The following is a 26,006-nucleotide window of genomic DNA, read 5'->3' as shown; positions in this document are numbered from 1 at the left end:
GAGCAGCGGGGGATGCTGGGAGTTGTAGTTCCCGCTCCCGCTGTGCTCTGCGGGGGGGGGCCCCCCCCCCAGTGAGGCGCTCGGAGGAATTGACCGATTTTAGGCTTTTTCACTCCAAAATTCCCCCTGCGGCCGCTCTCCTCCCGCCTGTTTCGGGCCGAGGAGGCCGCGGGGCCATTGGGTAAGAACAAATGGCGCATACAGTGCCAGTTTTGGTGATTTTCCCCTTATTTTTGGTGGGCTTTCCCTTATTTTTGGTGGCTTTTCCCTTATTTTTGATGTTTGTTCCCTTATTTTTGATGTTTTTTCCCTTATTTTTGGTGGTTTTTCCCTTGTTTTCAGTGGTTTTTGGCATTTTTCTTAAGTCTGGTCCAGAGGTAGGACAGAAAAAGTAATTTTTAGCCTTTAAACAGTGCCAAAAACAAGAGCCCTGGTCACCTTCCACTACTAAGGGCAGTTTTATACCATTATTCAACACGAAGCAAGGAGGCACGTTCTTCCCAGAGCACATATTCAACATCCACAGAGCAGAAAACGAATGAAAAGGGACTATGTGAGGCAGAAATCACGTGTGAAGGACTTTGTGTCCTACCTTTTAAAGAAGGAGACGTACAAATGGTTGTGCAAAATCTTAATTTGCTAAAATATTTTACAGAACCGGTACATGTTGATGTAGAAATCAGTAAAAAAAGAACCCAACCAATAAAGAAACCGAGAACCTGCCTTCATGTTATAGTGAAAACAGGAGTCCCGCTGTCCCTGGGAGCTGAGGGGAGCAGAGCTGAGGCTGAGCCCACCCTGCGAGAGACATGGAGCTATAAAAATGATGTAAATCAATAATTTAGCATCAAAAAATAACCCCCCCCCAACCCCAGTGTAACAAAAGTGGAGAGACGGAGGCTTTGTACAAGAGGCGTGTTTAAAAGGCTTCAGGATTCACACGCTTTTGGCTTCATTGTTGTGTTTGTTAAGTATGGGTTTTGTACAACGGTTTATAATACACTGGTGGGAAGCGTTGGGAAGGCCAAGGGCACACGCTGCTTCCCAGGAAAGCCAAGAAAACCAACCAAGAAACCCCAAAAAAGGTTCAACGTTGTGCAATGTGCTGCCCCCCGGTTCCTGGCGGCAGAAGTCCCTGCGTTCGGCTGCGTTTCCAAACCCGCAGGGGTTTAAGAAGCACAGAAAGGAGGAAAAAGAAGGCAAAAGTCAGCGGATATCCAGCATCTCGTGGCGTGGGATTCTGTTTGGGTTTTTAAACAATGGGGATGATAATTTCAGGATCCAAAAACGCCCTTTTGTTGTGGGTTTTTTTCCTTTTTCTTCCCTCTCCCCCCTCCCAAACCCCGTTTTTCTCCTCTTGCTTAAATAAATACATGGCATCCAACGCTCGATGGGATAAATCCTGGTGGTGACACACCTCCGGGGCTCTCCTCCCTCCCTCAGGGTGTTTCAAACCCTGCCACACGGTATCCCGTTTGGTTGGTGATCACGCTCCCGTTCTGCCCCTGCGGTGGCTGCACACTGTAGTTAGCGCCCATCCACGCCGCTGAAGACTGTGTCTGGCTGTTGGGGAAATGGTGCGTTAGGAGGTGAGTTGGTAATGAAGGAGAAGGGAATGCAGAATGGGGGGGTGGTGGATCCAAATCCCATCCCAAATCAAAGCACCAGTGTCTGAAAGGGGGTACAAGGATGCTGGAGAGGGACCTTCATCAGGGACTGGAGTGATAGGACAAGGGGTGATGGGTTCAAACTGAAACAGGGGGAGTTCAGGTTGGAGATAAAGCAGAAGCTCTTCCCTGTGAGGGTGCTGAGGCGCTGGCACAGGGTGCCCAGAGAAGCTGTGGCTGCCCCATCCCTGGCAGTGTTCAAGGCCAGGTTGGACACAGGGGCTTGGAGCAACCTGCTCTAGTGGAAGGTGTCCCTGCCCGTGGCAGGGGGTTGGGACTGGAGGAGCTTTAAGGTCCCTTCCAACCCAAACCAGTCTGGGATTCTATATAATAAAGCATCAGGGTGCCTTGCAGTTTGTGTACTTGGAATATCCCCCTCCCACAAAGCCCAAATACTCACCTAAAGCCCTGCTGATTCCACGCCTGGCTGTACACGCCGTAGGCAGGGACCTGCCAGCCGTTGGGCACGTACTGCCCGATCTGGGCACTGCCGTACCACTGCCCCCACTGCCCATACGCTGGCGGGTAGCCCACCTGGTTCTGCAAGGGGAGAGCACCCGCGTGTTACATGGTGGTTTATGTCAACTGGTGGGACACACACAGCCCAGAGACCCTCTTTGAGGGGGGGCCGACTGCTACGATGACACCAGAACGGCCACAGAGATGGATGCTTGGTTGGACACCCCTCTTTAATGAGTGTTTAATAGCCAGGTTGGACACAGGGGCTTGGAGCAACCTGCTCTAGTGGAAGGTGTCCCTGCCCATGGCAGGGGGTTGGAACTGGAGGAGCTTTGAGGTCTCTTCCAACCCAAATCAGTCTGGGATTCTATGAAATAAGCCATAACATAAGTGACATGTGTTATGTCAAGTCTCTAGCTGGCACCCAGATGGATTTTACAGTCCCTTAATGAGTTCCTAGCAAAGACTAAAGAGCAAAGCCCTCATGTGTAGAGGTCCTGACCTGCTGGACTGGATTGACCATGTCTGGCGTCTCCTTGCCCCAGAAGCACTTCACTACGTGTCCTTCTATAGTGGTTCCATTGACGGACACAATCGCATGCGCGGCGCTCTCGTGAGAGTTAAACCTGTGGAACAGAAGTTGTGCCAACATAAACAACCACCTCGGTGTGGAAGTGCCAGCAGGAATCCCCAGACAGCTCTGCTTGGATCTGGGATGTGATGAACACCAGCCCGGACACAGAATCCTTCTCCCATCCCCTCCACGGAGGGATCATGAGGCCTTTTTCACTGTCTCAGTGTTGTTTTTCCTGCCTCAAGGTCATAATCATCCCTAAATAAATCAGGACATTCAGCAGCAAGGACAGTAAATCAGTTTACAATTGGTTTTTATTATCTGAAGCCTCAACAACAGAGATGAGGATGCTTTGGGGAAAGACTCTCAAGCTTAACTGTCTGCCTCTGCTGTTAAATTATGCCCAAGGAACAGACAAATCTCCTACGTGAAGGGCTCTGCACCAGTTTAGGCTGGGCCAAGGGGTTTTCCTTCTTGATGCCACAAGCCCTAACTCCCTCCTCAGACCAGGCTGCTGTGAAGCTTTCACACCCACCCAGCCACGCACCACAGCCCCAAAAGCATGTGAGATGCCATCATTTTCACCACCTTCATCCACCCAGAGCCTACCGTACAAAGGAGTAGCCTTTATCTGGGAAGACTCGGATTTCCATGATCTGCCCAAAGGGAGAAAAGGTCTGGCGCATCAGCTGCTCTGGAGCAGGAAGAAACAGAGCAGCCAAGTGAGGTGACTGTAGTGTTATTCACCACGCTCCATGCGACTGTAGTTTGAAGCCACGGTACCTGTGAGTCCCGAGGTGACACCTCCACAGTACACGGTGCAGTTGCTGGGGCTGGACTGATTGACCACATCGTCATAAGACAGTTGTTTGGCGTTTGCTTAAAGAGATTTTACAGAGTTCTTTAGTGGATCAGACAGACATTATGGAGGAATTCTAATCCTGACCAGAGCGAGATGTGGAGCATGACCTGCCAACACCTATCAAACAGGTCCCATACACCTAATTTAGGATGTCTCTGATGAAATTTGATGCAGTCCCACTTTGTGTCAAGCCCTAAAAGCAAGGGAGTGGAGTTAAAAAGCTCCTGGTGCTCTGGAGAGAAAGCAAGTGTGCAGGAGCCATGAGAAACTCCCCCTGCAGCGGTACTAGAGTCACCATAGTCATGTTAGTCTTTAGCATCCTCTTTCCCTTCTCCCACTATCTCCAAGGCTGAAGCTCGCCCTTTTCTCTTCCTCCTTACGGGCACAGCTGGAGGTTGGCAAAGACATGAATAAGGGAGAATCATGGAATGAACTAGGTTGGAAAAGAGCTTTAAGCTCATCGAGTCCAACCATTCCCCAGCACTGCCAAGGCCACCACTAACCCATGGCACTGAGGGCCTTGGCTACACGGGGTGTGAACACTTGCAGGGACGGTGACTCCAGCCCTGCCCTGGGCAGCCTGTTCCAATGCCTGAGCACCCTCTGGGGAAGGAATTGTTCCTCAGCTCCATCTAAACCTCCCCTGGTGCAGCTTGAGGCTGTTTCCTCTTGTCCCATCCCTTGTTCCTTGGGAGCAGAGACCAGCCCCCTCCTGGCTCCATCCTCCTGTCAGGCAGTTGTAGAGAGCGATAAGGTCCCCCCTGAGCCTTCTCTTCTCCAGACTAAACCCCCCAGGCCCCTCAGCTGTTCCTCATCACACTTGTGCTCCAGGCCCTGCACCAGCTCCGGTGCCCTTCTCTGGCCCCGCTCCAGCACCTCAATGTCTCTCTTGGAGTGAGAGGCCCAGAACTGAACACAGGATTTGAGAACCTACATTCAAAGGTAGTCTTTGGAGCCGGAGGTTTTCTCGTCGCCCAGTTCGTTCTGATTTGCCTTCCACCGAGCCACTGACCACCCATCTGCTGAATCGCATTCTCTGCGTCCTGTCCATCAGAGGGAGAGAAGAAAACCTGTTGTTGGCATCTCTTCCTTTTGTGATAGAGCCGAACTAATGCCCCTGGCCGACAATTGTGATGTGCTGGAAGAAATCCTACTCTAAAGGAAGCAGATTTCGGCAGGGCAAAAGACATGGCGAGGCCTAAGACCCTCTTGGTTGTCACTCTATCACCTCAGTACATCATCCATTTGGATGTCCCTTGTGTTTAGAAACATTAAAGCAACAGCAGAGCGTTGTGGCAAAGGGAGAGAAAAGCATTCCCCTTGCAGACAGAAGAGAAGGGAGCGGGACCAGCAATGCTCCGTCCCCATAGTGGCTGCTGCAAATCACTGTCTGCTTTTTGGGGACCCCGGAGCTCGCGCCGCAGCTTACCCATTTATTGAAGAAGGACACGAAGCCATATCCTTTAGATTTTCCCGTTGCCATGTCCTTAACCACACGTGCATCTCTAAAAAGCAGAAACAAGACCCAGTTCAGCGCCTTCCCCACCCGAGCCTCCTAAAAACGACAACCTGAGTCACACCTACGCCTTATCTTCACGTTTCACCTTTACTAACGTCAACTGTTTATTGCACCAGCAACACAGTCAAAGCAAAAGGCTTCTTTTCTAAACAGAACTTTACGAATGCTTTGGCAGGTAGTAGCAAAATTAAACTTAAAATCGTGTAAACATGCAAATCAAGAGCTTCTCTAATGTACTTTACAACAGTTGGCCCCCGCTTCCAAATGCTTTTACAGACTGTTAAAAAGACACAAAACCACGGTCAAAGCAGCTAGTCCAAAGAATCACTTTACAGCACGTAGCTGACTAACACGAGCTCAAGGGCTCTCTTTAATCATGCAATCTTTAATTCATTTGCCAACACATTTCTACCTTCTAATTCAAAGTATTAAATAGAAAGAAAGGAATAAAAGATAGGAATTAAAAGGCATACGTCGCCTGTTAACTGAATTCTTTAATTTTCTCGGGTCAATTCGTTACCCCCTTTTTGGCCTGTGGGCAGCTGTAAATTTTGAGAGATTGATATTTTCAGAAATTATTGAAGAAAACTCAAACACTGAAACATTCATGTCTTAAAAACACACACAAAAAAAAAAAAAGGAGAAAAACTACAAGATCACACGTCATTTAAAGCGCATTTGCACAACAGCAATCACACAGGACTGATCGGAAACTACGAGAGAGGAGGAGGAGGGGGGGAACAAAACAAAAACGAGAAGGAAAGCAAGAAAGAAAAGTGAAAGAAAGGAACAAAAAAAACAACTGAAAGTTTATAAAAGTAAATAAGAAAACTACAACGTTTGTCCACTGTGAACTGTAGCTTGTAGTTAGCCATGGCAATTCTGTCCATTCTTCAGAGACACTCTGCAAAATAACCAGAGCCCTATTATTTGAGATTGAGTTAAAAAGAGAACCCAGCTACAAGAGCTAAAACCCCACTCCTGGAATGCCATTCTACCCTGTTCCTCAGGCAATCTGTGGACACGCCAGCCAAGGGGCGAGCTCCTCTCGTGTACCACAGGCCACCCTCTCCTCCCCTCCTTTGCCCCACACAGACAGGCATGAAAAGAACAGAAACAACATAAAACCAGTCAGAAAGTCATGCAATGTCACTTACGGCTGTGTAAAATAATAGGGGTGGGGGCAGAGAAACTACAGTGTTAACATGTGCACGATGTTTAGCATTCAGAGACTGGCAAGGAAAGTCACAATGAAGAGGTTTGTTATGCTCAGGATGGAGGGTTTAAGCTTTTTTAAGCCTTATGGTAACTGGAAATGCTGCATCTTAAGTCTAATTGAGCCCAGAGCGCTGACACCATCACCGGAGGCCCCCGGGAAAATACCTCACCCAAAGCTACAGCAGAAATGTTCTTTCCCTTCTCTTTGTGAGACCCCCATTGCCCCTTCCCCCTTTTTATTTCTCCCCTTCCTGGGTTAGGTTAGAATTGGGGTAATACGTTACAAATTGCTTGAGAAGAGGCACTTTGCTTATCTTAGATGGGTTTGCTCTGAAGAGCCTATAGAGGGAGAGGGGGGGGAAAAACTCATCTCTACTTACCCTCAACTGAAAACTTTGAAAATAAAGACTTGAGAACAAGTGAAAACATGCATACAGCAAGCATAAAAGGAAACCACAATGAAAGTGTGCTTTTACAGTGATTAAAACCCCCAGATGCAAAGAATTACCAACAGTTCTTATGCGCTAATCATGCAGTAGTTCAACCTTGGTGTCATTAAGGGAACAAAAAGCTCAGTTTAGCACCAACAATGTTAACAAAAATAGTAATAAAAGAAAAAATAATCAGGAAATATTCCATTAGCACCACATTTCCAGAAACCAGGCACTGATGAAGAACAGGTAAAGTCAAAGTAACTTCACTCCACCACTTAAGAGACAGTAGCAATGTTTTTCCTGGTGCAAATTGAACAAGTAGAAAATCTTTGGCTTTATTTAACCCCTCGCTTTTGGAACAAGAGTTCTAAAGAGTCATTGCAGGGCTAATTCTTAATCTGCTGCTTTTGGGGGAGGAAAAGAACTTGAGTTTCACTTTGGAGAGTCAGGTTGAGGCAGGGCAAGCCACGAGTGCCCCACCATAAGCAAGAGCATCGCTCGCCCTTCCCTGTCACCAGCACGCAGCAACAGCTCTGCGTCCAAAAAGCTCTGCTAGAAAAGATGGGACAACAGCCACAGCCCCACAAATCTGGACCGTGGGCTGATGGTCACTGTGATTTTATACTCACCCAGCCAACATTCAGATTTGCTTTGGCCTCAGGAGGGGGTCTGGGATGTTTTAAGGGTCATTTGTTAAGGGTGACTGTCCATTTTGAACCTCAGACACCCAGCGCTGACTCGGGGAGGGGAAACTCTCACAGCTCCACCGCAGTCCCACCGGCGCGGCCACCTATTCCTGCCTCCCTCTCACACTCATTCCAGCAGCTCGGCTCGACTTTAGAGCCCCTCATCCCTTCCATCCAGACCACATTTGGCCAGAGGATAAAGTGACTCTCCTTAGGAGTCCAACCCTCTGCACTTCCTAGATGACAATTACAAAAGATGCAGTCAAGCGTTACAGTTGTCTGAAGCAAGTCACATTCAGATCACATTTTGTTTTCAAAACCTTATCATAAGGAGGAAATCAAGCTGGCATTAAAAGAGTAATACACTGGACTCTGAGGGGGAAAAAAGACAAACAAAAAACAAACTTACTTCAATTAAATGTTCACTACCCAACACTCCAAAGCACTCTATGTTCTCTTACATCACCATCAAGAAACTTCAATGTCCAGTACAGACAACGCTACAAGGAAAATTAATGGTTTACGTTTGGAGGATGGAATGAACGAACCGCTCCTTACTCAGCTACACCCTCAGTACAACAAACTAGCAGGTGGAGACTTGTGAGCACCATTCCCCCTTTGCAACACGTTCACTGGCTACACCATCGCTCTGCACCGCTGCGACGAGGGCAGCTCCTTGACCCGACATGCCCCATGGCTTTGGCTTGAGCCCTTCGGGTCAAGGGCTTACAGTGACCCAGCGCTGAACGCTTTGAGGCCGCTCTAACTGCAGCCTCCGGGTGCCCCAATGAGGCTGGTGCTAAAAAAGGTTCATTTTGTGGGCAATGGGAATTTAACTTTGGCTACGGGTGGCTGGCACACCACGGCTAACAAAGAAACTAAAGCCTCACACGATGTGAACGTGCAAACGGACTCGGTCACGGACTGTCCAGCGTGGTGCTGATGCGATCACCGAGAGGGGAATGCAAACCCCAGGTTTAGGAGTCAGTTTTTTCTGGCGTTGCTTTGCCAAATGAGGCAAGGAGTATAAAACCAAAGCAAGTTGGATGCGACCTTTCTAGGAAAGCAGAACAAACTACTCTAAAGGCTTTGGGTTCCAGGTCCCTGCCTCACGCCTGACCGCTCACGCTCAAGCCGCTGGATGAAGAGGTGAATCCTGCACTGCACCAACTCTCCTGTTTTACTTACTGAAACATAAGGCTGCCTCCATTTAGGAGAGATAAACTTTTTACTTTATTTGCCCTAAGAAATGACTTACGATATTCTTCCAAACGGTGCGAAAGCTGCTTTTATGTCTTCGGTTGTAATTTCTGGGCTGAGGTCTCCGACAAAGACGTGGAAATGGTCTTTTGGGGAAGAAAAGAGACAAAAAGAAGGATTTTAAGGTTGGAAGGTGGCACCTGAACACGCTTCCCAGCTATGATTGAAAACTACATGAAGACTAGTTTACTATGAAACAGAATTTACTGCTGTTCCTAAGAGATCCTTTGCTTGGCAGTGCTACAAAGGCAGGGATTTTAAGGCTACTACAGCAACACGTGGCATTTACGGCTTGTATTTTAGAAACTGCTTTTCAGAGCAGCCAGCATTTACTGCACAATCTTAAACTATTACTTAGTCTTAAACTATTTATTGAACGTGTCAAGACTACAGGGGAATCTCTCCACACACTAGTGTTATGCTTTGACACGGCAGGAGATCCCTAGGTATTCAAACTCAGGTTTCAGGACAGGGGTAACTCTTGTTCCAGAGCATTTTGAACCTGGCCACAACGCCCAGGTTAACACCATAGGTCATGAAGAACAACTCAAAAAATGACCCTGCATTGCAACAGTTTGCTGTTATAAGAATTTTGGGTTCTCAAAAGCCACCAGTTTTGGTTGCCCAGCCAACACACCATGGGAATTCAATGGCTGTGAATCCACGAGTGAAATAAGACTGAAGGTAGGGGAATGGAAACAGGGATCCCTTCAATTTGGATCAGAGCCATAAAAAACATGCACTAAAGCAAAACTAAAGGCCTGCACCTAAGGTGTTTTCCACTACAATCGATGTGTCACATCCTATCCTAGTGATACACAGACTTCTTTGTAACCTGCCAGGTATGAAACTCTCCAGCCTCCTCAGCTGCTGATGTAGATGAGCCCCACTGGTCTATAGAAATTCAAAGCTGGCCAGGCTTGCTGTGAGCAATGGAACCTGATTTTGGAAGTCTAGATACCCCTGAGGAGCCTGTCTGCAGGAGCACACACCTCACAGGGAGCCAGCTACACTGCCTCGACAGCAGGGGTTAAGGGGCTTTGTGGTTTTAACTACTACACTCACAACCAACTGCTACAGACTAGCACCAGAACAGTGGACACTATATTGCTTTCTGATACTACAGGGAAATGAAAGGGAAGTCTTTCCATAAACCAAAAGAAATTCATAAGGAACAAAACCCCCACACAGAGCTTCAGGTGGTTAGTGAATAACCCTGGTGACATTTCATTTTATGTTTAAGAAGACACAATTACCTTGTGAACGCTGTGTACTGACAACGGTACTACCTGATGACAAAGATTAGATTTGTTCTTAAGTTTATTAACACAAACACATCCAACAACATCTTAGGATTACGATCAAAACGTTACTGTTTCTAATTGTATGATGCTTACTGCTTAGGTTTAAAAAGTACTCATACAAATCAAACAGGTAGTCAAAGCACAAGCAACACTTACTGCTGGTATCTTTCTTCTGGCTGCTGGGGGTCGTCGCCCAGTTGACTTTAACCTCCTGCAAGCATTAGTTGCTCACGTTAGATCAAGCAAATCCTGGCTAAGCTCAGACACCCCCAGCACTTTGTTCTAATGCTACAGGGGCACCAGTTTGGGGTGGAAGCTCAAGTTTAAGACATACTGCTTGGGAGAAGGTTTGCTCTGCCAAACTGTGTTTCACCGGTTAAAAGCAAAGACAAGAAGCAGATCTGCTCTGGGGATTTGGTTTGGTTGAGTGGGTTTTTTGCAGGGGGAGAGGGAACATTATGCTGATAAGGTTGGCAGAGCTAAAACACTCATTGCACCCACTGTCTCTAGTTCTACATCCCCACCTCCCTCTGTGTTCTTCCTGTAACAACTTGTTCTCACTCGTGGCACGTTAAGCCCTCTGCCCAAACCACGTGCCTAATATTTGCAGTGCATCCGCTTTGTCTCAAGTGGTATTTCACCCACAGATCTGTCACCCACACCCCCTGAGACAGCCTGTTTTGCAACTCCAACTCACCCTGTAGACATGACAGCTTACCTTACCCATTATCTTCCGGCCGTTCATAGCAGCCAGTGCTGCAGCCGCGTGCCGGTGCTCATAGAACTCCACAAAACAGTACGGATCGTTGCCAGCTGTCTGATAAAAGAAACAAACAAAGGATTATGGATACGACCCTCTTCCAACTGTCCTCTCATTATTCTACTCAGCTCCTTATTCATTACATCTAAGCAGCTCAAAGAGGAAAGCCCTTCTTGCCTCACATAGACACCCCAGCCAGAGCACTAACGATGCTCGAGGAGGTTTCAGTTCTGCTTTAGGAAGGTTAAAGAATGGCAAAGAACTTTCTCAATCTCCTCTAAGACACCCACATGTATGAACATCTTCATTCCTTCTCACAATATCCATCCATCCTTACATTTAACATCAGACACAAGGCAGAAATGATGGCAAAAGGACATGACTGTGATCTCCAGCTTTATTACATCCCACTAGTGTGGTCATGCTGTATTTCCAGTGGAATTCCAAAGCATGCACGTACAGCCCACGGCCATGAGCTACGAGAAGCATGAAAACCATTAGGTGAAAGCTCTTACATCCATTATCATTTTGCAGTTTTTGCATGGTCCAATCTGGCTGAAGAGCTGGAGGATGAGCGCTTCGGTCACATCTCTTGACAGGTTCCCCACGTATCTATAGGAGCAAACACCAAGTTAGACACCATCCTCGAGTCTGCTCGTCAATAACTGAGCAAACACGGCCCAAAGCTGTCCCCCCAACACCCAACCCACCAGGTTAGGGTGCTGAAATGAAGTGTATGGTGGGATTACATCCTGGGTCGTGGAGCAGAAATGGTTTGGTGACAGCGGGTGGCACAGTGCCTGTCCTCAGCCCTCGGTCCCACTCAAGGTCTGTGTGTCTAAAATAGCACCCTGGTTCAAAGCCACATGTGGACAACTCGACCTACCAAACCCATTTCCACCTCTAGGAACAGCAGTTGTGCTAACCCCATGTAGCCACTTCCCCAGCTGCCTGAGCAGCTCGATCTCATGTTTAGCAAGCACAGGACAGGAGATTTAGTCAGTTCCTTTTAAAGAAGGATTTGTCATCTGAAAGCATTACACCTGCCTGAAACAACCAAGGGCAACCGAGCTCAAGTGTGGGCATTCCCCCATCCTCTTCCATTTGAAAGCATCAGCCTCCTCGAGCACAACCAGAACGTGAACCCCTGCTCTGATTTGGGATTTTGGCATTCTGGGCAATGAAATTGCTCCTCAAGCCACAAGTGGGGTTGTTTTTGTTGTTGTTGTGAAAGCCCAAGTCACGGGAGTTTTAAAAACAGCACCCAGAGAAACCTCAGCTCCGAAGGTGTGGCAGCACCTTCCCACGAAGGAACGTTATGTGGTGAACCACGGCCTCTGCAACGAGAGCCCTGGCCAAATCCTGCCGCCGGAGCCACGTCAGTAAAGCAGGAATCCTGCCTGTCTCCATGCAGGAGCTGCAAAGATGTTGGAAGAAAACAAGAAGGCAGCAAAACCTGGGACTTGCTGCACTCCTCCTGTTGACAGAAGGGCCTGAACAGCCTTCCTGAAGAGACAAGCATGCTCCGATATTGGAGTGAGCAGAGAGAATGGGGGAACAAGACACACAGCCCCTGGTTTTGAGTCAGAAATGACCCTGTATTAGTAACCTGAATAAGTATTTTAGGTAGGAGTCAGAGTTGTTCTCCTTCTTAAAGTCCACACACCAGTATCAGATCTTCACAAGCATCCTCTCCCTCACAAAGCAGGTAATCGCTGCACTTCTGATGAGGTTTCCTTAAACAGAGGAGGGTTTAGGGTGCTTCATTAAGGCAATTAACTTTGTGCTTGATAAACCAGGATATTCTAGATATTCTACCCCGCCATGAAGTTCAACTGAGCCATAACTTGAGACTTGTTATTTTCTCTTTTTTAAAACAATTTAGCACCATTTGGATAATAAATAAGCCAGGACATAAAGCGATGAGAGTCTCAAGTGACCTCCCAGGTCTAAGTTTATTAACAGTTTATTTGTGGCTGAGATTTACCTACACAGGAACCTTTGCACTCACGCTGGAGTTTCACCCTGCTAATCAGACAGGCATCTCTTGAAGCATTCCCCATCTTAATGCTGGATTTGGCTGGAAAAAGCAGGATGTAGGGAAGTGACCTCCGACAGCCCCATGAACCTCTGCATGGGCAGACCTTTCAAACTGCACCCCCTCAAAGGAATGGTAGCAAGGTGTCCCCCCTTTGGGGAAGGAATTGTTCACCAGCTCCGGTGCCCTTCTCTGGCCCCGCTCCAGCACCTCAATGTCTCTCTTGCAGTGAGGGGCCCAGAACTGACACAGGATTCGAGGTGCAGCATCACCAGTGCCCAGTGCAGGGGGACAGTCACTGCCCTGGCCCTGCTGCCACACTGGTGCTGAGCCAGGCCAGGATGCTGGTGGCTTCTTGGCTGCCTGGGCACAAGCTGCTCATGTTCAGCTCCATCAATCAGCACCCCCATGAGCAGCTTTCCAGCCACTCTTAGATGTGAGCTACTCACTTCTACACAAAGCGGACAAACAAAGTCCTGCCGTGCCATCAACCATGCCAGGATGGATAAAACACAGAGCTGTAACCCCCCCGAGCAACAATCCCTTGTGTTATTTCCTCTCATGGACTCTCTCTGTGCTATGCTTGAGCTGTTTGACCACCTCAACCCTGCCCCAGAGCTCTGCTGTGGCTCTGCTGCCATGCAGCTGACACAGGGGCAGGGTCCAGCACACCCGGACCTTGGCCAGGACCAGTTACACAAGAAATCACTGGGTGCTGAGGCGACCCTGCCAGCTTGAACAGGAGAGCTCTCCTGTGTGGCATTCCTGTTGTCTCCTGCACCTTTCCCATCCCCTTCTCTCCTGCTAATTGGATTCTCATTAATAAGTCAGCCAATGTTTCTTTGCAGATGAAGGACTATGCTCTACAAGGCAAACTATGCAGGCAACTCCATTTATTCACTGCACATGGAATACATCTTGAGAAGTAACATTAATCTAGTGGGTGTTGGCACCTCTGCATCTTTCAGACATAGAGAGTAAATGAGAAGTACACGTATCCTGCAAGCACCTCCGTGAAAAACACAAACAAGAGGTCTTTGTAAATTCAAATACACCATCTGCCTTGTAACTGCTCTTCAGATTCATAATCTCTGCCGTTGAAAAGCAGCTTTCAAGGTAGGTAACGCGCCACGTGAACACGAGCTGCCTATCCAGGAAATCATTTACATGAGTAATACAGCTCCTAACGTGCCCTGAAACACCAAGGCTCTAACGTCCCCCTTCAAGAAACGGCAAATGCAAGAAGTTACTTCCAAGAACATGAGGAATCTGTTCTGGAAAAACGACTTGAAGGTGCTAAAGGGACGAAAGGCAAAAGGCACATGGTGCGCAGACCACTTTGGAGGCCCCTCACGATGCTGCAACCAAGGAGGGAGCCCCGTAACCCACATCCAGATGGGGTTTCTGTAGCACTAGCGACAGGAATCCTCACACGAGCAAAGATCTCAGCCACACTACAGAGTCAAGCTGGAATGAGATCACTTTTAGCTGTGCTTTCCTCCTTCGAGCTGCTCATTCTAAACCTCATCTGTGAAATTCAGCTCGTGACAATGCTTCCATATGAGTGGAGAAAGTCACTCGGCGCGATTCAAAGGAACATCATTCTGGGTCCATTGCTCCATACTCAGTTCTGCACCCCAGAAACCCAGCCCCGTGTTCGTGCAACGAGCCACACGTGCTCCAGGACAGATAACTCATTCCCTTGAGCAGACCACTGGGCTCCAGACAACGGCTTCATTGGGATGGGGGGAAAGAAACACTTTCCTAAATAAACACACAAACAGGTCTGACCGTGTTTGCAGACACCAAGAATAGCTCCCAAAATGCACACCCTACAAAGACAACGGGATTGTAACCGCAGGGAATGTGTAGAGCTCAGGAAAGCCTGGCCCAGAGGAGCTGGCTTAAGTCACGTAAGGGGCTTGTTTTCCTGCACTCAGCCACGTCACTGAGCAACCCTTGGGGGAGATGCAGCCACTGTCCAAAGGCAGAACTTTCCTCTCGCCTTGGAAAGCTCCCATCTCCTTCCTGTCCTTCCTCCCCTCAGCTCCAGTACTGAAAGAGATCAAAGCTTATACAGAGGTGGAACAGAAACACACTGGGCTGTGATTTCTCAGCTCTTAACAAGGGAAAGCGCTCCAGAGGAGAGAAACACACACCTATGATGTGCACAGCTCTCCTGCCTTTCACAGCCGCTTCGAAAGCCCCGATCCCTTGACAGCGGCGGGCGCCTGCCTAACACTGCCGGAGAAGTTGCTTGTAATTAAAGGAATTTATGATTTTAACACGTCAAAGAGCTGCCCTACAGCTACGATTAGTTCTTTGGGAAGCAATCTGCTCGCAGCATGCTTTAAACACCCGGTTTTAAAGGCAACCCCCGTTTATTTCTATGGAGCTGCTGAACCAGGCTCCAGCTGCGAGGCCAGGGCACCCCCCACCCCCCTTGCGAGCTGGCAGTGCGAGGGAAACGGTGAAATCCTGCTAGATCCTCGCTAAAATGTACATGGAGCGAGTACCGGGGGGGATCAACGTGTCCCGAACCCCCTTCCCTCCACACGGGAGCCCCGGGTGGGGGGCTGGAAGCCGGGAGCACCACTGGGAAGCAACGCAGGGGCCGGGAATAGCGGGAGCGGGCAGTCCCACCATGGAACAGTCCCCGTTGGCACTGAGGAGCCGCCGCCGCCCATCGCGGAGGCCCGATCGCGGCGGTCGGGCCCTGAGGGAACGTGTGTGAGGGGAGCCCGGGCCGCCCCTCCCCGCGGGGCCGGGAACAAAAGGCGGTCTCGCCCCTTCCTCCACTCACAGGGTCTTGGGCATTTCATCCTCCATGGCACCGCCCGCCCCAGCTCTTCACGGCCCCGCCGCCCCGTCAGCGCCTGGGCAGCCCGAGCGGCGGACAATGCCGCCGCCGCCGCTCCTCGCAAGATGGCGGGTGAAGGGGCCCGGGCGGCCGGGAGGGGGCGGTAACGCGCATGCGCCCACCTCAGCCGGCGGGATGAAGCTTTCCCGCCGCTCCAGCGCATGCGTCCGGTTACCGGTAACCGAAGCGATATCCCCCGGTAGCACCGGGGGTTTGGTGCCTCCTCACCCGAGGGGCGAGAACGTGAAAAGAAAGGGGTTAATGGTTAAATAATGAGAATTAAAACATTTTGCGCCGCCCGGGAATCGAACCCGGGTCGCAAGAATGGGAATCTTGCATGATACCACTACACCAGCGGCGCTCTTGGCATGAGTTCGCCGCCCTCCCTCATGGCGCGCCGCCCGCCCGCAGGTCCCGCCCGGCGCTGGGACGCGCTGACGGGGCGGTGCTGCGCCCAGTCCCGCTATGGCGGCGCCGCTCCTCCTCCTGCTGCTCGCCGCCGCTCTCTGCTCGCCCGTCCCGGGCCTTGCGCAGCAGCGCGATGCCCCCGGCAGGATCGGTACGGCGGTGGAAGGGCTGCGGGGCGGGCTGCGAGGGGCAGCGCTGGTGACCGGTGTCCGTTCTTCCAGCCGTGGTCGGCGGCGGGATCGGTGGCGCGGCCGCCGCGTACTTCTTGCGGCAGAAGTTCGGGAGGAATGTGCGGGTGGAGGTGCTGGAGAAGGCGGCGGTCGGGGGGCGCTTAGCCACGCTGGAGGTGGAGGGCGCCAGCTACGAGGCGGGGGGGTCCGTCCTGCACCCCCTCAACCTGCACATGAAGCATTTCGTCAAGGAGCTGGGTGAGTGGGGACCCCAAAAGCACCACACGCATCCCCACAGGGGTGCGCTGGGTCCAGCTCACCTGCTCTGGTATGGGCACGTCCCCATAAGGAACAAGTCTGAGTTGTCCCCCTTCCTTGCACAGTGTGTGTGTGTGTCCCCCATATCCTCCCTTCCCCAATGTACTTCTCCAGTATCCCTGTCATTATCTCCCCAATATCCTTCCCCCCAATATCCTTCCCTCATATCCTTCCTCCATATCCCCCCAATATCCTTGCCCAATACCCCCCCATCCTTCCCTCATATCCCCCCAATAGCCTTCCCTTATATGCCCCCAATATCCTTCCCTCATATCCCCCCCAATTTTCTTCCCCTATATCCTTCCTCCATATCCCCCCCAATATCCTTGCCCAGTACTCCCCCATATCCTTCCTTCCTATCCCCCCAATATCTTTCCCTCATATCCTCCCCAATATCCCCTCATATACTTCCTTCATATCCCCCCCAGTATCCTTCCCTTATATCCTTCCTCCATATTCCCCCCAATATCCTTCCCTAATACCCCTTCCCCAATACCCCCTCATAGCCTTTTCCCCTGTGGTACCCCAGCCTCTGCCCAAGGAAAAGGGGACCCGTATCCCAATGGAAATGGTACACCTTCTCCCCCATGGCAATGCATTAATCCCCTCATAAAGGTCCAAAAGTCACTGCAAATAACTGCTTGGCTCCTGGTCAAGAACAAATTCCGCTTTCTCGAGGATCCAGTCAATTGGTCACCCTTATCAACGCAAAGCTAGGCTGCCAAAATCAAGGGGTAATACAGTTTGGCTTCACACCATCCTGGCAGTGTTCAAGGCCAGGTTGAACAGGGCTTGGAGCAACCTGCTCTACTGGAAGGTGTCCCTGCCCATGGCAGGGGGTTGGAACTGGATGAGCTTTAAGGTCCCTTCCAACCCAAACCATTCCATGCTTCTATGGCACAAGCTCTATCTCTCATTAAATAACCTTTTCTCCCCGAGGCCTCTCGGTTGCCCCAGGGCACAGCAGCCTCACAGGTATTTATAACGGGGAGGAGTTCGTGTTCGAGGAGAGCAACTGGTACATCATCAACCTCTTCAAGCTCCTCTGGCACTACGGGCTCAACCCCCTGAGGATGTACATGTGGGTGGAGGACATCCTGGACAAGTTCATGAGGTAGGTCTGGCCCCTGGTAGGGAAAAAGGCTGCAGGAAAAGGGTGAAACCTGCTGCTGAGCTGTAAATATTGGTGAAACCATCCCATCACTGTTGAGAAAGGAGCCTCTGGTGCCCTTTCTCCATCATCAATCAGTTTTCTAAGGGAAAAGGACAAGTTAAGAGCTGTCGTCTTCAAACAGCAATAACAAGAGGTGGGAATGTTGGGTGTGGGATGTGCCAACGCTCTGGCACCTGGGTGCTAAAGAGAATGAAATTCCTAACTTAGGAAACATCAGTAAATGAATAATGAGGGTCCAGGTCTACTTAGGGCTGTGCCACTTAGGCTGACTTGGCTGGAAGGACAAGCCCTGCTGTTCCATGAAGGGCTGTCAGGCTCTCAGGAGCTGCGCTGTGAGATCCTCCCCAGCTTCAGAGGGGAACAAAGGTAACTAACAGCGACTGAACACTTATTTCTTGTCTCTGATTAAAGGATCTATCGCTACCAGATGCACGACTACGCCTTCAGCAGCAACGAGCGCCTGCTCCATGCCCTGGGAGGGGACGACCTCGTCCAGATGCTGAACCAAACCATTGACGAAGCCATGCAGAAAGCTGGCTTCTCCCATAAATTCATAAATGAGGTGGTTTGCCCGGCCATTAGAGTCAATTATGCACAAGGTGTCAAAATCAATGGCTTTGTAGGTGAGTATTTCATAGGTTAAGCTTCCAGTTGGCTAGAATCCCACACCAGTGTAGGATTCCAGCTCCCCAAGCTGGGCTACTTCTTCACTCCCAACAAAGTGCTGCCAACCTGCTTAGCCCTGGCCTTCAGCACCCTCTGTGCCCCAAAAAGATGTTTTCCCCCCTCGTTTTCCACAGTTTCAAGTGCTCCCTCCACAAAACTACATCAAATGAATCGCTCTAATGATTGTGGTTCCCTCGTAGGTGCTGTTTCTCTGGCAGGGGTGGAATCAGGCCTTTGGTCAGTAAAAGGTGGGAACAAACTTGTCTGCACTGGCCTTCTCTATGCCTCGAAAGCTGAAGTTGTCTCTGGTACGGTTCTATCTATAGAGCCAAAAGTCAGACCCAGGCGCACAGGTGAGTTGGGTTTGCTTTCCCTTTGGTGGGGAAGGGAATGGCTCGTCCCAGCAGCTGGAGACCGGCGTCGGCCTCCATCACTGCTCTAGGCAGACCAAAACCACAGATTGGGTCTTTCTTGGGGTTATTTTAAGATGAAATTAGGGCTCTGCTCAACGTCCCATCTCACCACACTCCCACAGCTAAGCTGGTACTAGTTTATAAAGCTACTTCAGCCTGCAACAAGGCATCAGTAGCCTCAATGTGATGGCATTTTAAAGGAATGATGTTTTTTAGAGGGACAAACAGGATTCCCTCCTGCCATGGAGTGAGCTAACGGAGCTTTTCTCCCCCAGGGGACCCCGTAAAGCTCTACCAGGTGACGTACAACACTACATCAGGACTGACAGGGGACACGTACGACATCGTTGTCATTGCTGCTCCGCTCAACCACGAAATGGCCAACATCACCTTCAAGAACTTCGACCCTCCTGTCCCTGAGTTCCCAAACCTTTACCACAGGGTTGTGGTAACGTTCGTGCACGGTCGATTAAATGCCTCCTTCTTCGGTTACGAGGACCCAGAGGCTTTTAGTTTCAGTGCCATCTTCACTATGGAGAATCCCAAACTGTTCATCTACAGCCTGGAGGTGGTGTCTCCCGTGGAGGATGGAGGCGATGAAGGAAAAGCGTCCTTGCAATCTGCCATCTGGAAGACGTTTTCCAAGGACGTGCTCACCAAGGAGCAGCTTAACCTGCTTTTCTCCTCGTATGATTCTGTCAAGGTGAAGACGTGGTTGGCCTATCCCGACTACAGCCCCCCTGAGAAGTGCCCTCCTGTCATCCTCCATGACAACATCTACTACCTGAACGGCATCGAGCGAGCGGCCAGCGCCATGGAGATGAGTGCCGTCGCTGCCAAAAACGCCGCCCTGCTGGCTTACCACCGCTGGTACGGCAACAGCGACAAGATCGACCAGGAGGGTTTGCATGAGAAGCTGAAAACGGAGCTTTGAGCCTCACGGAGCCAATGGCTGGAAGCAGCCGGAGCTACGGATCGTGTATTGTAGCTGTTTAACCACAGTTAGAGCTAATGAATGAGGAAGTTTTTGCTTAGCCCTCCAAGAGGGGACATGCAGCCAGCTCAAGATGGACTAGAATGACAGAGGAAGCTTTCCCGTGCAAACTGGCCCTTCCCCAAGCAAATTCCTCTGGCCCTTCCTTGAGAAAACTCCTCCATCTATCATCTCTGTGTGAGATGAAAGAAGTAGTTTTAAATGCCATGTTAACCCCAAAACACCCTCCGTGGGAAGAAGTCCACCAAACTCAGGATCTGCATCACTGGGATTACTGCGATGAAGGCACATCACCTTCCCTCTCTCAGTGTTTCAGGGAGGGAATGTCAACTTCTTGACTGTAAATCTCTCCACCTCAGCTATTTTGTGAAGGGTTTATCAAGTTGTTATTCCTGTTAGTGTGGTGGAAACTGGGGCTGTGTTCCTAATTTGCTTCCAGAACAAGTACTGGAGCTTATGGGTTTGGGGTATTGGTCTGCTGGGAGGGCATGAGTTGCTAAAATGGGCTGGAAGTAGTCAAAACCACCCTTGTCCTTTGCTTTATTAAGGTTTAAAAGCATGAATAATTTAGATGAGAAGAGTTTGTGTCCCATAACTGCCTCTAATAATGCTGACATACCTCAATTGTGTCTGAATATTGCCCTTACAAATGGCTGGAGAAAGCACTTGGCACCTTGTATTGAACTTTAATTGAATTAAAAACAGAGTGGTAAAAAAAAGATGGTTTCTGCCTGTAAGGACCTCTTTGTGGAAGCACCTTTGCTCACAAAAAACAAACCCAAAAGACTTAATTTGGACCCATTTGGGGGAAAGATCCAAAGGTTTCTTCGGTCCCAGTCAGCTCCAGCAGGCTTTGGTTCCTGCGCCACAAATCCATGGTGCAGAATTAAGAGTGAAAATCATGATTTAAAGAGAATTCCTGCTTCCAGGCAGCCCAGCTTGGCACAAATACTCCACATCACTCTTCACCAAGGAGAATTTTACCATTTTCCTGCCCATTAAGAACCAAATAACCCCCCAAATAACATCCGTCAGAGCCAACAATGCTTCAGCTGCCCCATTACACCCCCCAAAACATAAAGTACAACTTAATTTATGTCAACCATTACAAAATTTATTTAACAAACCAAAAATAAGTTTATGCTCAGGGTGCTTCATGGCAGATTCAAGGAGTAAACAAGTCAGGTGGGTCAGGACTGGTTACAGTTGGTGCCAAGGAGGGTTTCCCTGGTGCTATACTCGTTCCAATGCCTCCAGCATGATGATGCTGTTCCCTCTTATTACCTAAGAGCAAAGATTCAGAGCGGCTGGTGAGATGCAGCACACCAACACCCACTGCTCAGCACCCTCCCTCCCATTTATGATCCCCAAAAAGCTGATGCTGCACCAAAAATTCACATGGGTTTTCCTCCCTGGTAGACTGATTTAACTCAAAAACCTCCTGGATTATTCCGTGCTGTTGAAATCCAGGTTGGTTTACACACAGCAGCTCCAGGCTGAGCCTGCCCTTCGCCTGGTCTCAGCCGCAGCACTCACCACCATGCCGATGTTGTTCTGCTGTCCGCCCGGTGCCATCTCCACGCACTCATCAATGACCAGATTCATGAAGGGATCAAACCCCCGGAGGATCCCTTGGACGTGTCGGCCACCATTTAATTTCACTGGGAGAAATTGGGAGAGCAGTTAAAGAAGGGAAAGGGGGAAGTGCTGGAGATGATCATTCAATGTTTTCTCACCAGAAATGTGGCTTTGAAATGGAGCGGGGCCACAGGGAGGGAGGTTCTATTGTTAATCGGAAGCATTTAGAGCATCATGGAATAAACCAGGTTGGAAAAGAGCTTTAAGATCATCGAGTCCAACCATTCCCCAGCACTGCCAAGGCCACCACTAACCCATGGCACTGAGGCCTCGGCTACACGGGGTGTGAACACTTGCAGGGACGGTGACTCCAGCACTGCCCTGGGCAGCCTGTTCCAATGCCTGAGCACCCTCTGGGAGAAGAAATATCTTCCTAATCATGTCCAACATTGCAAGAAGGCTATTGTAAGAGTTTAGGAGTGTGAATTTTAAATTAATACTGACCCAGATCAACGGATTTTGAAGAGGAATGCGAATTTTAAACCAATATTTATCCAAACAAATTGATTTTGAAGAGGAATGCAAATTTTAAACCAATATTGATCCAATGAATGGACTTTGAAGAGGAATGCCAATTTTACAACAGTGACCTAAATGAATGGACTTTGAAGAGGAATGCGAATTTTAAACCAATATTGACCCAAATGAATGGATTTTGAAGAGAAATGCGAATTTTAACACAATATTGATCCAAATGAACAGACTTTGAAGAGGAATGCCAATTTTAAATCAATATTGATCCAAATGAATGGATTTTGAAGAGGAATGCCGATTTTAAATCGATACTGATCCAAATGAATGGATTTTGAAGAGGAATGCCGATTTTAAATCGATACTGATCCAAATGAATGGATTTTGAAGAGGAATGTGAATTTTAAACCAATATTGACCCAAATGAATGGATTTTGAAGAGGAATGCAAATTTTAAACCAATTTTGACCTAAATGAATGGACTTTGAAGGCTGAAACCCGCCAGGGCCCACTCCAGCCCTCGCTGAGCAGCAGCACCAGCCCCGTTTCCCCACTGCAGAGAACCATGAGGCGGGCACCGCGACCGCCCCCCCCTCCTCCCGCGGCCGCGCAGCCCCTTTACCCCGCCGACACCCGCGGCAACGACAGCTCGGGGCCGGGCGCAGCTCCGGGACTCACATGACAGCTTCTTGTCCATGAACCTGCAACGAGAGGACGGCGCCGGGTGAGCGAGGGGAGAAGGAGAGAACCGACACCATCGCACCCCATCCCCGCCGCCGCCATGACACCGGGGCGCCCGCGGTGCACGCCGGGACACCGGCAGGCCGTGGATCACAGCGGACCCCGCCGGTATGTCCCCTCCCGGTCCTCCATCGCCCCCTAGCCCCGCTCCCGGCCCCGTTCCCGGTCCCAGCCCCGCTCCCGGCCGCACTTCTTCAGCTCGGGTGGGTGCGCTTTGCTCATGGCGGCTCCACAGACCCCGCTCCCCTCACGCTGCCGCTCGCGCCGCGCCCTGACGTCACGGCACCGCCCAGCCTCCCCGCTCCCCCGCTAGCCAATAGCAACCGCGCCTCCTTCCCCCCTCCCACCTCCCGCTCCCGCTCGTACCTTCCCGCCGCTCCTCGCGCCTTCGCGGCAGCCAATCACCGCCCGCGGAGCCGCTACCGTATTGCCCCGAGCAGCGGTGCGGCGCGGAGGCGCGGTAGGAGCGGCGAAGGGCGGTAGTGCGGGGATACGCGGGGAAATACGGCGGCACGACCCACATGCACCTCCCGCATGGGCCAGGGCGGGCGCGCACATGTGTGAACATGTGTGTGCACATGTGTGTGCATGGCGGGGGCACCCCGGGCCTTGCACAAACAAGGGTCACCCCACATGGTGCACACATCTGGGGGGGGGGGGGGGGGTGGGTGTGTGTGTGTCACCCTGCCTCCTGTATATGTGCCATGTATGCACGTCGAGGATCACCCCATGTCATGCACATGTACAGGGGTGACCACACCATGCACACACATGGAAGTCACCCCTGCGCCTTGCACACACACAGGGGGTCACCCCACGATGCGCACTGCACATGTGTAAGGTGGACCCATGCTGTGCACACTCACCTTGTGCCTTGCACACACCTTGTGCCGTGCACACACCTTATGCCCTGCACGCTTGCAGGGCTGCCCCACATCTTGCACATGTGTGGGTCACCCCATAATGTGCACACACGCGGGGGCTGCCACACGCAGTACACATCCGCAGTCCCCCACCACCACCAGCATGCAGCACATCTGCTGCACATCACCCCACACCCTGCAGACAATCAGAATCAGAACAGTTTGGGTTGAAGGGAGCTTAAAGCTCATCCAGGTCCAACCCCCTGCCACGGGCAGGGACACCTTCCACTAGAGCAGGTTGCTCCAAGCCCCTGTGTCCAACCTGGCCTTGAACACTGCCAGGGATGGGGCAGCCACAGCTTCTCTGGGCACCCTGTGCCAGCGCCTCAGCACCCTCACAGGGAACAACTTCTTCTTATGCAACCTGAATCTCCTGTTTAAGTTTTAACCCATCACCCCTTGTCCTATTGCTCCTTGTGCACAAGCATCTCCCAATACACAGCACATGAGCAGGGGACGCCCCGCGCAAGCATTGCCCCGCAGCACCCTCCCACCCCGACCCCGCAGCACCCGCGGGTGGTAGCAGCGTGGCACCTCGCCTTTAATGAGCGCGGGGCGGGGGGCCCATCACTGCTGGAGGGCCCCCAGGCTGTCCTTCATCTTCTTGGCCATGGCGGGCACGAGGCGGAGGTGGTCGTCGCCGCACGCAGCCAGGCAGGCATCGAGCTGCCCGCGCACCTTCATCTCTGCTGTCCCTGCATCCAGAGCATCCTTTGCCTTGTCATTGCAATGCAGTGTGCAGCGGCTCAGGCGGTCCTGTGCGGGTTGGGGACACACAAACACACACATATATAGTGGGGGGGGGGGGTCAGCCGGTGCATCCCGTGCACCCCATCCTGGTGCGGGTTGTCCCAGCCCATCCTCACCTGGAAGTTCTCGAGCTCGGCGGTGACGATGGCCTGTGCTTGGGCGAGGGGCGCATGGCAGCGCTCGATGCAGCGCTGTACCTGCTGCATGGAGGCCGTGCTGTCCTCACAGCACCGCGCACTGCACCGGAACATGGTGCCCTGTGGCGACATGGGGAAATGGGGCGGGGGGGGTCAGTGGGTGAGTGGCCTGTGGGGACGCCCCCACAAACCTTGGGGGAGTGCCCTGTGTGCAGCTTCCCTGGTGCATGGGGGTGCAGGGCAATGGGGGGATATGTGGTGTGCTGGGGGGGCACAGAGGAATGGGGGACACAGGGTGTGCTGGGGGTGCAGGGCAGTGAGGGGCACAGGGTGTGATGGGGGGTGCAGGGCAATGAGGGGCACAGGGTGTGATGGGACTACAGGGCAATGGGGGGCACAGGAGATGCACTGGGGGGAGCACAGGGCATGTGTAGGGGACACAGGACATGTTGGGGGCACAGGGCATGTTGGGGGGGACAGGGCGTGTGTTGGGAGCCACAGGGCAATGTGTGGGGGCACAGGACATGTTGGGGGGGCACAGGACATGTTGGGGGTGCGCAGGGCTTGCACAGAGCAGGGTGTGGGGCACGCACGTGGTTGGGGGGCTCCGGGCATGCACTGGGGGGGTCACACGCTGTGCTCACGCCGGGCACACACACGGGGCATGGGGCGGGGGGGGCGGCAGCGGCTGCACAGTGGGGCCCGGTTCCCCCCCGCCCCTCGCCCGCAGCCCCCCCGGTACCTGCAGGCCGCGGATGCGCTCCCGCTCCAGCTCCTGCACCGCGCTCTCCACCGCCGCCTGCACCCGGCCCTGCGCCGCCTCCGCCATCGCGGCCCGGCCCGGCCGGCGCTGCACCGCCCCGGGGGCGGGCCGGCAGCGGCGGAACGCACCGGAACGCAGCGCGGGCACCGTCCGCACCGCGAACAGTGGTTCAGCTCCTCCGGTTCCACCCCCTGCCACGGGCAGGGACACCTTCCACTAGAGCAGGTTGCTCCAAGCCCCTGTGTCCAACCTGGCCTTGAACACTGCCAGGGATGGGGCAGCCACAGCTTCTCTGGGCACCCTGTGCCAGCGCCTCAGCACCCTCACAGGGAACAACTTCTTCCTTATCTCCAACCTGAACTTCCCCTGTTTCAGTTTGAACCCATCACCCCTTGTCCTGTCACTCCAGTCCCTGATGAAGGTCTCTCTCCAGCACCCTTGTAGCCCCCTTCAGACCCTGGAAGCTGCTCTGAGGTCTCCACGCCGCTTCTCTTCTCCAGGCTGAACAGCCCCAATGTTCTCAGCCTGTCTCCATACGGGAGCTGCTCCAGCCCCTGCTCATCTTCGTGGCCTCCTCTGGACTCGCTCCTTGTGGCTGCCCCATCCCTGGCAGTGTTCAAGGCCAGGTTGGACACAGGGGCTTGGAGCAACCTGCTCTAGTGGAAGGTGTCCCTGCCCGTGGCAGGGGGTTGGAGCTGGATCAGCTTTAAGGTCCCTTCAACCCAAACCAGCCGATGGTTCTATGATTCCATGCTTCGCAGCAGCAGCAGTTTGCTCCGGGCTGACCCAGTGCCCCCCC

The 26,006-nt window shown here is 51.7% G+C and overlaps 4 protein-coding genes and 1 non-coding gene across 17 annotated transcripts; 1 reads left to right on the top strand and 4 right to left on the bottom strand.

The window, feature by feature from the left end:
- Positions 1-614: 614 nt before the first annotated feature.
- Positions 615-15,745, bottom strand: TIA1 (TIA1 cytotoxic granule associated RNA binding protein). 12 transcript variants are annotated; one of them, XM_030509861.1, is made up of 14 exons: positions 15,585-15,745; positions 11,259-11,355; positions 10,702-10,800; positions 10,140-10,194; positions 8,678-8,765; positions 5,920-7,919; positions 5,555-5,623; positions 4,992-5,067; positions 4,497-4,605; positions 3,484-3,579; positions 3,310-3,394; positions 2,629-2,752; positions 2,068-2,207; positions 615-1,563 (listed from the first exon to the last, which is right to left on the bottom strand). In XM_030509861.1, exons 8-14 carry the CDS (start codon positions 5,043-5,045, stop codon positions 1,440-1,442), a joined length of 732 nt encoding a protein of 243 aa, XP_030365721.1. In that variant the 5' UTR covers positions 5,046-5,067; positions 5,555-5,623; positions 5,920-7,919; positions 8,678-8,765; positions 10,140-10,194; positions 10,702-10,800; positions 11,259-11,355; positions 15,585-15,745; the 3' UTR covers positions 615-1,439. The 12 variants fall into 12 exon arrangements, 11 of the variants coding, with proteins under 11 accessions (XP_030365721.1, XP_030365724.1, XP_030365723.1 ...); XM_030509864.1 differs by having other exon boundaries at positions 5,917-7,919; positions 10,707-10,800; positions 15,585-15,730; XM_030509863.1 differs by having other exon boundaries at positions 10,707-10,800; positions 15,585-15,730.
- Positions 15,746-15,931: 186 nt separating this feature from the next.
- TRNAG-CCC lies at positions 15,932-16,002 on the bottom strand. Its single transcript has one exon. It is a non-coding gene; the product is annotated as a tRNA-Gly (tRNA).
- Positions 16,003-16,083: 81 nt separating this feature from the next.
- Positions 16,084-20,501, top strand: PCYOX1 (prenylcysteine oxidase 1). Its single transcript, XM_030509839.1, has 6 exons — positions 16,084-16,200; positions 16,271-16,477; positions 17,477-17,651; positions 18,123-18,334; positions 18,578-18,730; positions 19,066-20,501. Exons 1-6 carry the CDS (start codon positions 16,107-16,109, stop codon positions 19,722-19,724), a joined length of 1,500 nt encoding a protein of 499 aa, XP_030365699.1. The 5' UTR covers positions 16,084-16,106; the 3' UTR covers positions 19,725-20,501.
- A 375-nt stretch (positions 20,502-20,876) lies between these two features.
- SNRPG (small nuclear ribonucleoprotein polypeptide G) lies at positions 20,877-24,114 on the bottom strand. 2 transcript variants are annotated; one of them, XM_030509843.2, is made up of 4 exons: positions 24,097-24,114; positions 22,572-22,594; positions 21,321-21,445; positions 20,877-21,068 (listed from the first exon to the last, which is right to left on the bottom strand). In XM_030509843.2, the coding sequence occupies exons 2-4, from the start codon at positions 22,588-22,590 to the stop codon at positions 21,018-21,020; spliced, it is 195 nt and encodes a 64-aa protein (XP_030365703.1). In that variant the 5' UTR covers positions 22,591-22,594; positions 24,097-24,114; the 3' UTR covers positions 20,877-21,017. The 2 variants fall into 2 exon arrangements, with proteins under 2 accessions (XP_030365703.1, XP_030365702.1); XM_030509842.1 differs by lacking the exon at positions 24,097-24,114 and adding an exon at positions 22,825-22,928.
- Positions 20,877-25,320, bottom strand: FAM136A (family with sequence similarity 136 member A). Its single transcript, XM_030509841.2, has 6 exons — positions 25,187-25,320; positions 24,424-24,564; positions 24,097-24,313; positions 22,516-22,594; positions 21,321-21,445; positions 20,877-21,068 (listed from the first exon to the last, which is right to left on the bottom strand). Exons 1-3 carry the CDS (start codon positions 25,271-25,273, stop codon positions 24,125-24,127), a joined length of 417 nt encoding a protein of 138 aa, XP_030365701.1. The 5' UTR covers positions 25,274-25,320; the 3' UTR covers positions 20,877-21,068; positions 21,321-21,445; positions 22,516-22,594; positions 24,097-24,124.
- Positions 25,321-26,006: the final 686 nt, after the last annotated feature.

The sequence above is a fragment of the Strigops habroptila genome, chromosome 21 (genome assembly GCF_004027225.2).
Source record: "Strigops habroptila isolate Jane chromosome 21, bStrHab1.2.pri, whole genome shotgun sequence".
NCBI classification, from domain to species: Eukaryota; Metazoa; Chordata; class Aves; order Psittaciformes; family Psittacidae; genus Strigops; species Strigops habroptila.
Note: the sequence above shows the minus strand (reverse complement) of the source record. Positions and strands in the feature narration are given on the sequence as shown.

Excerpts from the sequence above, each read along its gene's own strand:
- FAM136A (XM_030509841.2), bottom strand. The coding sequence starts at position 25,273 with ATGGCGGAGGCGGCGCAGGGCCGGGTGCAGGCGGCGGTGGAGAGCGCG. Across the intron at positions 24,565-25,186 it reads AGCGCATCCGCGGCCTGCAG|GGCACCATGTTCCGGTGCAG; the intron begins GTACCGGGGGGG and ends ATGTCGCCACAG. Across the intron at positions 24,314-24,423 it reads CCGAGCTCGAGAACTTCCAG|GACCGCCTGAGCCGCTGCAC; the intron begins GTGAGGATGGGC and ends CAACCCGCACAG.
- PCYOX1 (XM_030509839.1), top strand. The coding sequence starts at position 16,107 with ATGGCGGCGCCGCTCCTCCTCCTGCTGCTCGCCGCCGCTCTCTGCTCG. Across the intron at positions 16,478-17,476 it reads GCATTTCGTCAAGGAGCTGG|GCCTCTCGGTTGCCCCAGGG; the intron begins GTGAGTGGGGAC and ends TTTCTCCCCGAG. Across the intron at positions 17,652-18,122 it reads ATCCTGGACAAGTTCATGAG|GATCTATCGCTACCAGATGC; the intron begins GTAGGTCTGGCC and ends CTCTGATTAAAG.
- TIA1 (XM_030509858.1), bottom strand. The coding sequence starts at position 15,610 with ATGGAGGATGAAATGCCCAAGACCCT. Across the intron at positions 11,356-15,584 it reads GATGAAATGCCCAAGACCCT|ATACGTGGGGAACCTGTCAA; the intron begins GTGAGTGGAGGA and ends TTGCTCCTATAG. Across the intron at positions 2,753-3,309 it reads AAAGGCTACTCCTTTGTACG|GTTTAACTCTCACGAGAGCG; the intron begins GTAGGCTCTGGG and ends TCTGTTCCACAG.
- SNRPG (XM_030509842.1), bottom strand. The coding sequence starts at position 22,856 with ATGAGCAAAGCGCACCCACCCGAGCTGAAGAA. Across the intron at positions 22,595-22,824 it reads CACCCACCCGAGCTGAAGAA|GTTCATGGACAAGAAGCTGT; the intron begins GTGCGGCCGGGA and ends CTCTCGTTGCAG. Across the intron at positions 21,446-22,571 it reads CATGGACAAGAAGCTGTCAT|TGAAATTAAATGGTGGCCGA; the intron begins GTGAGTCCCGGA and ends AATTTCTCCCAG.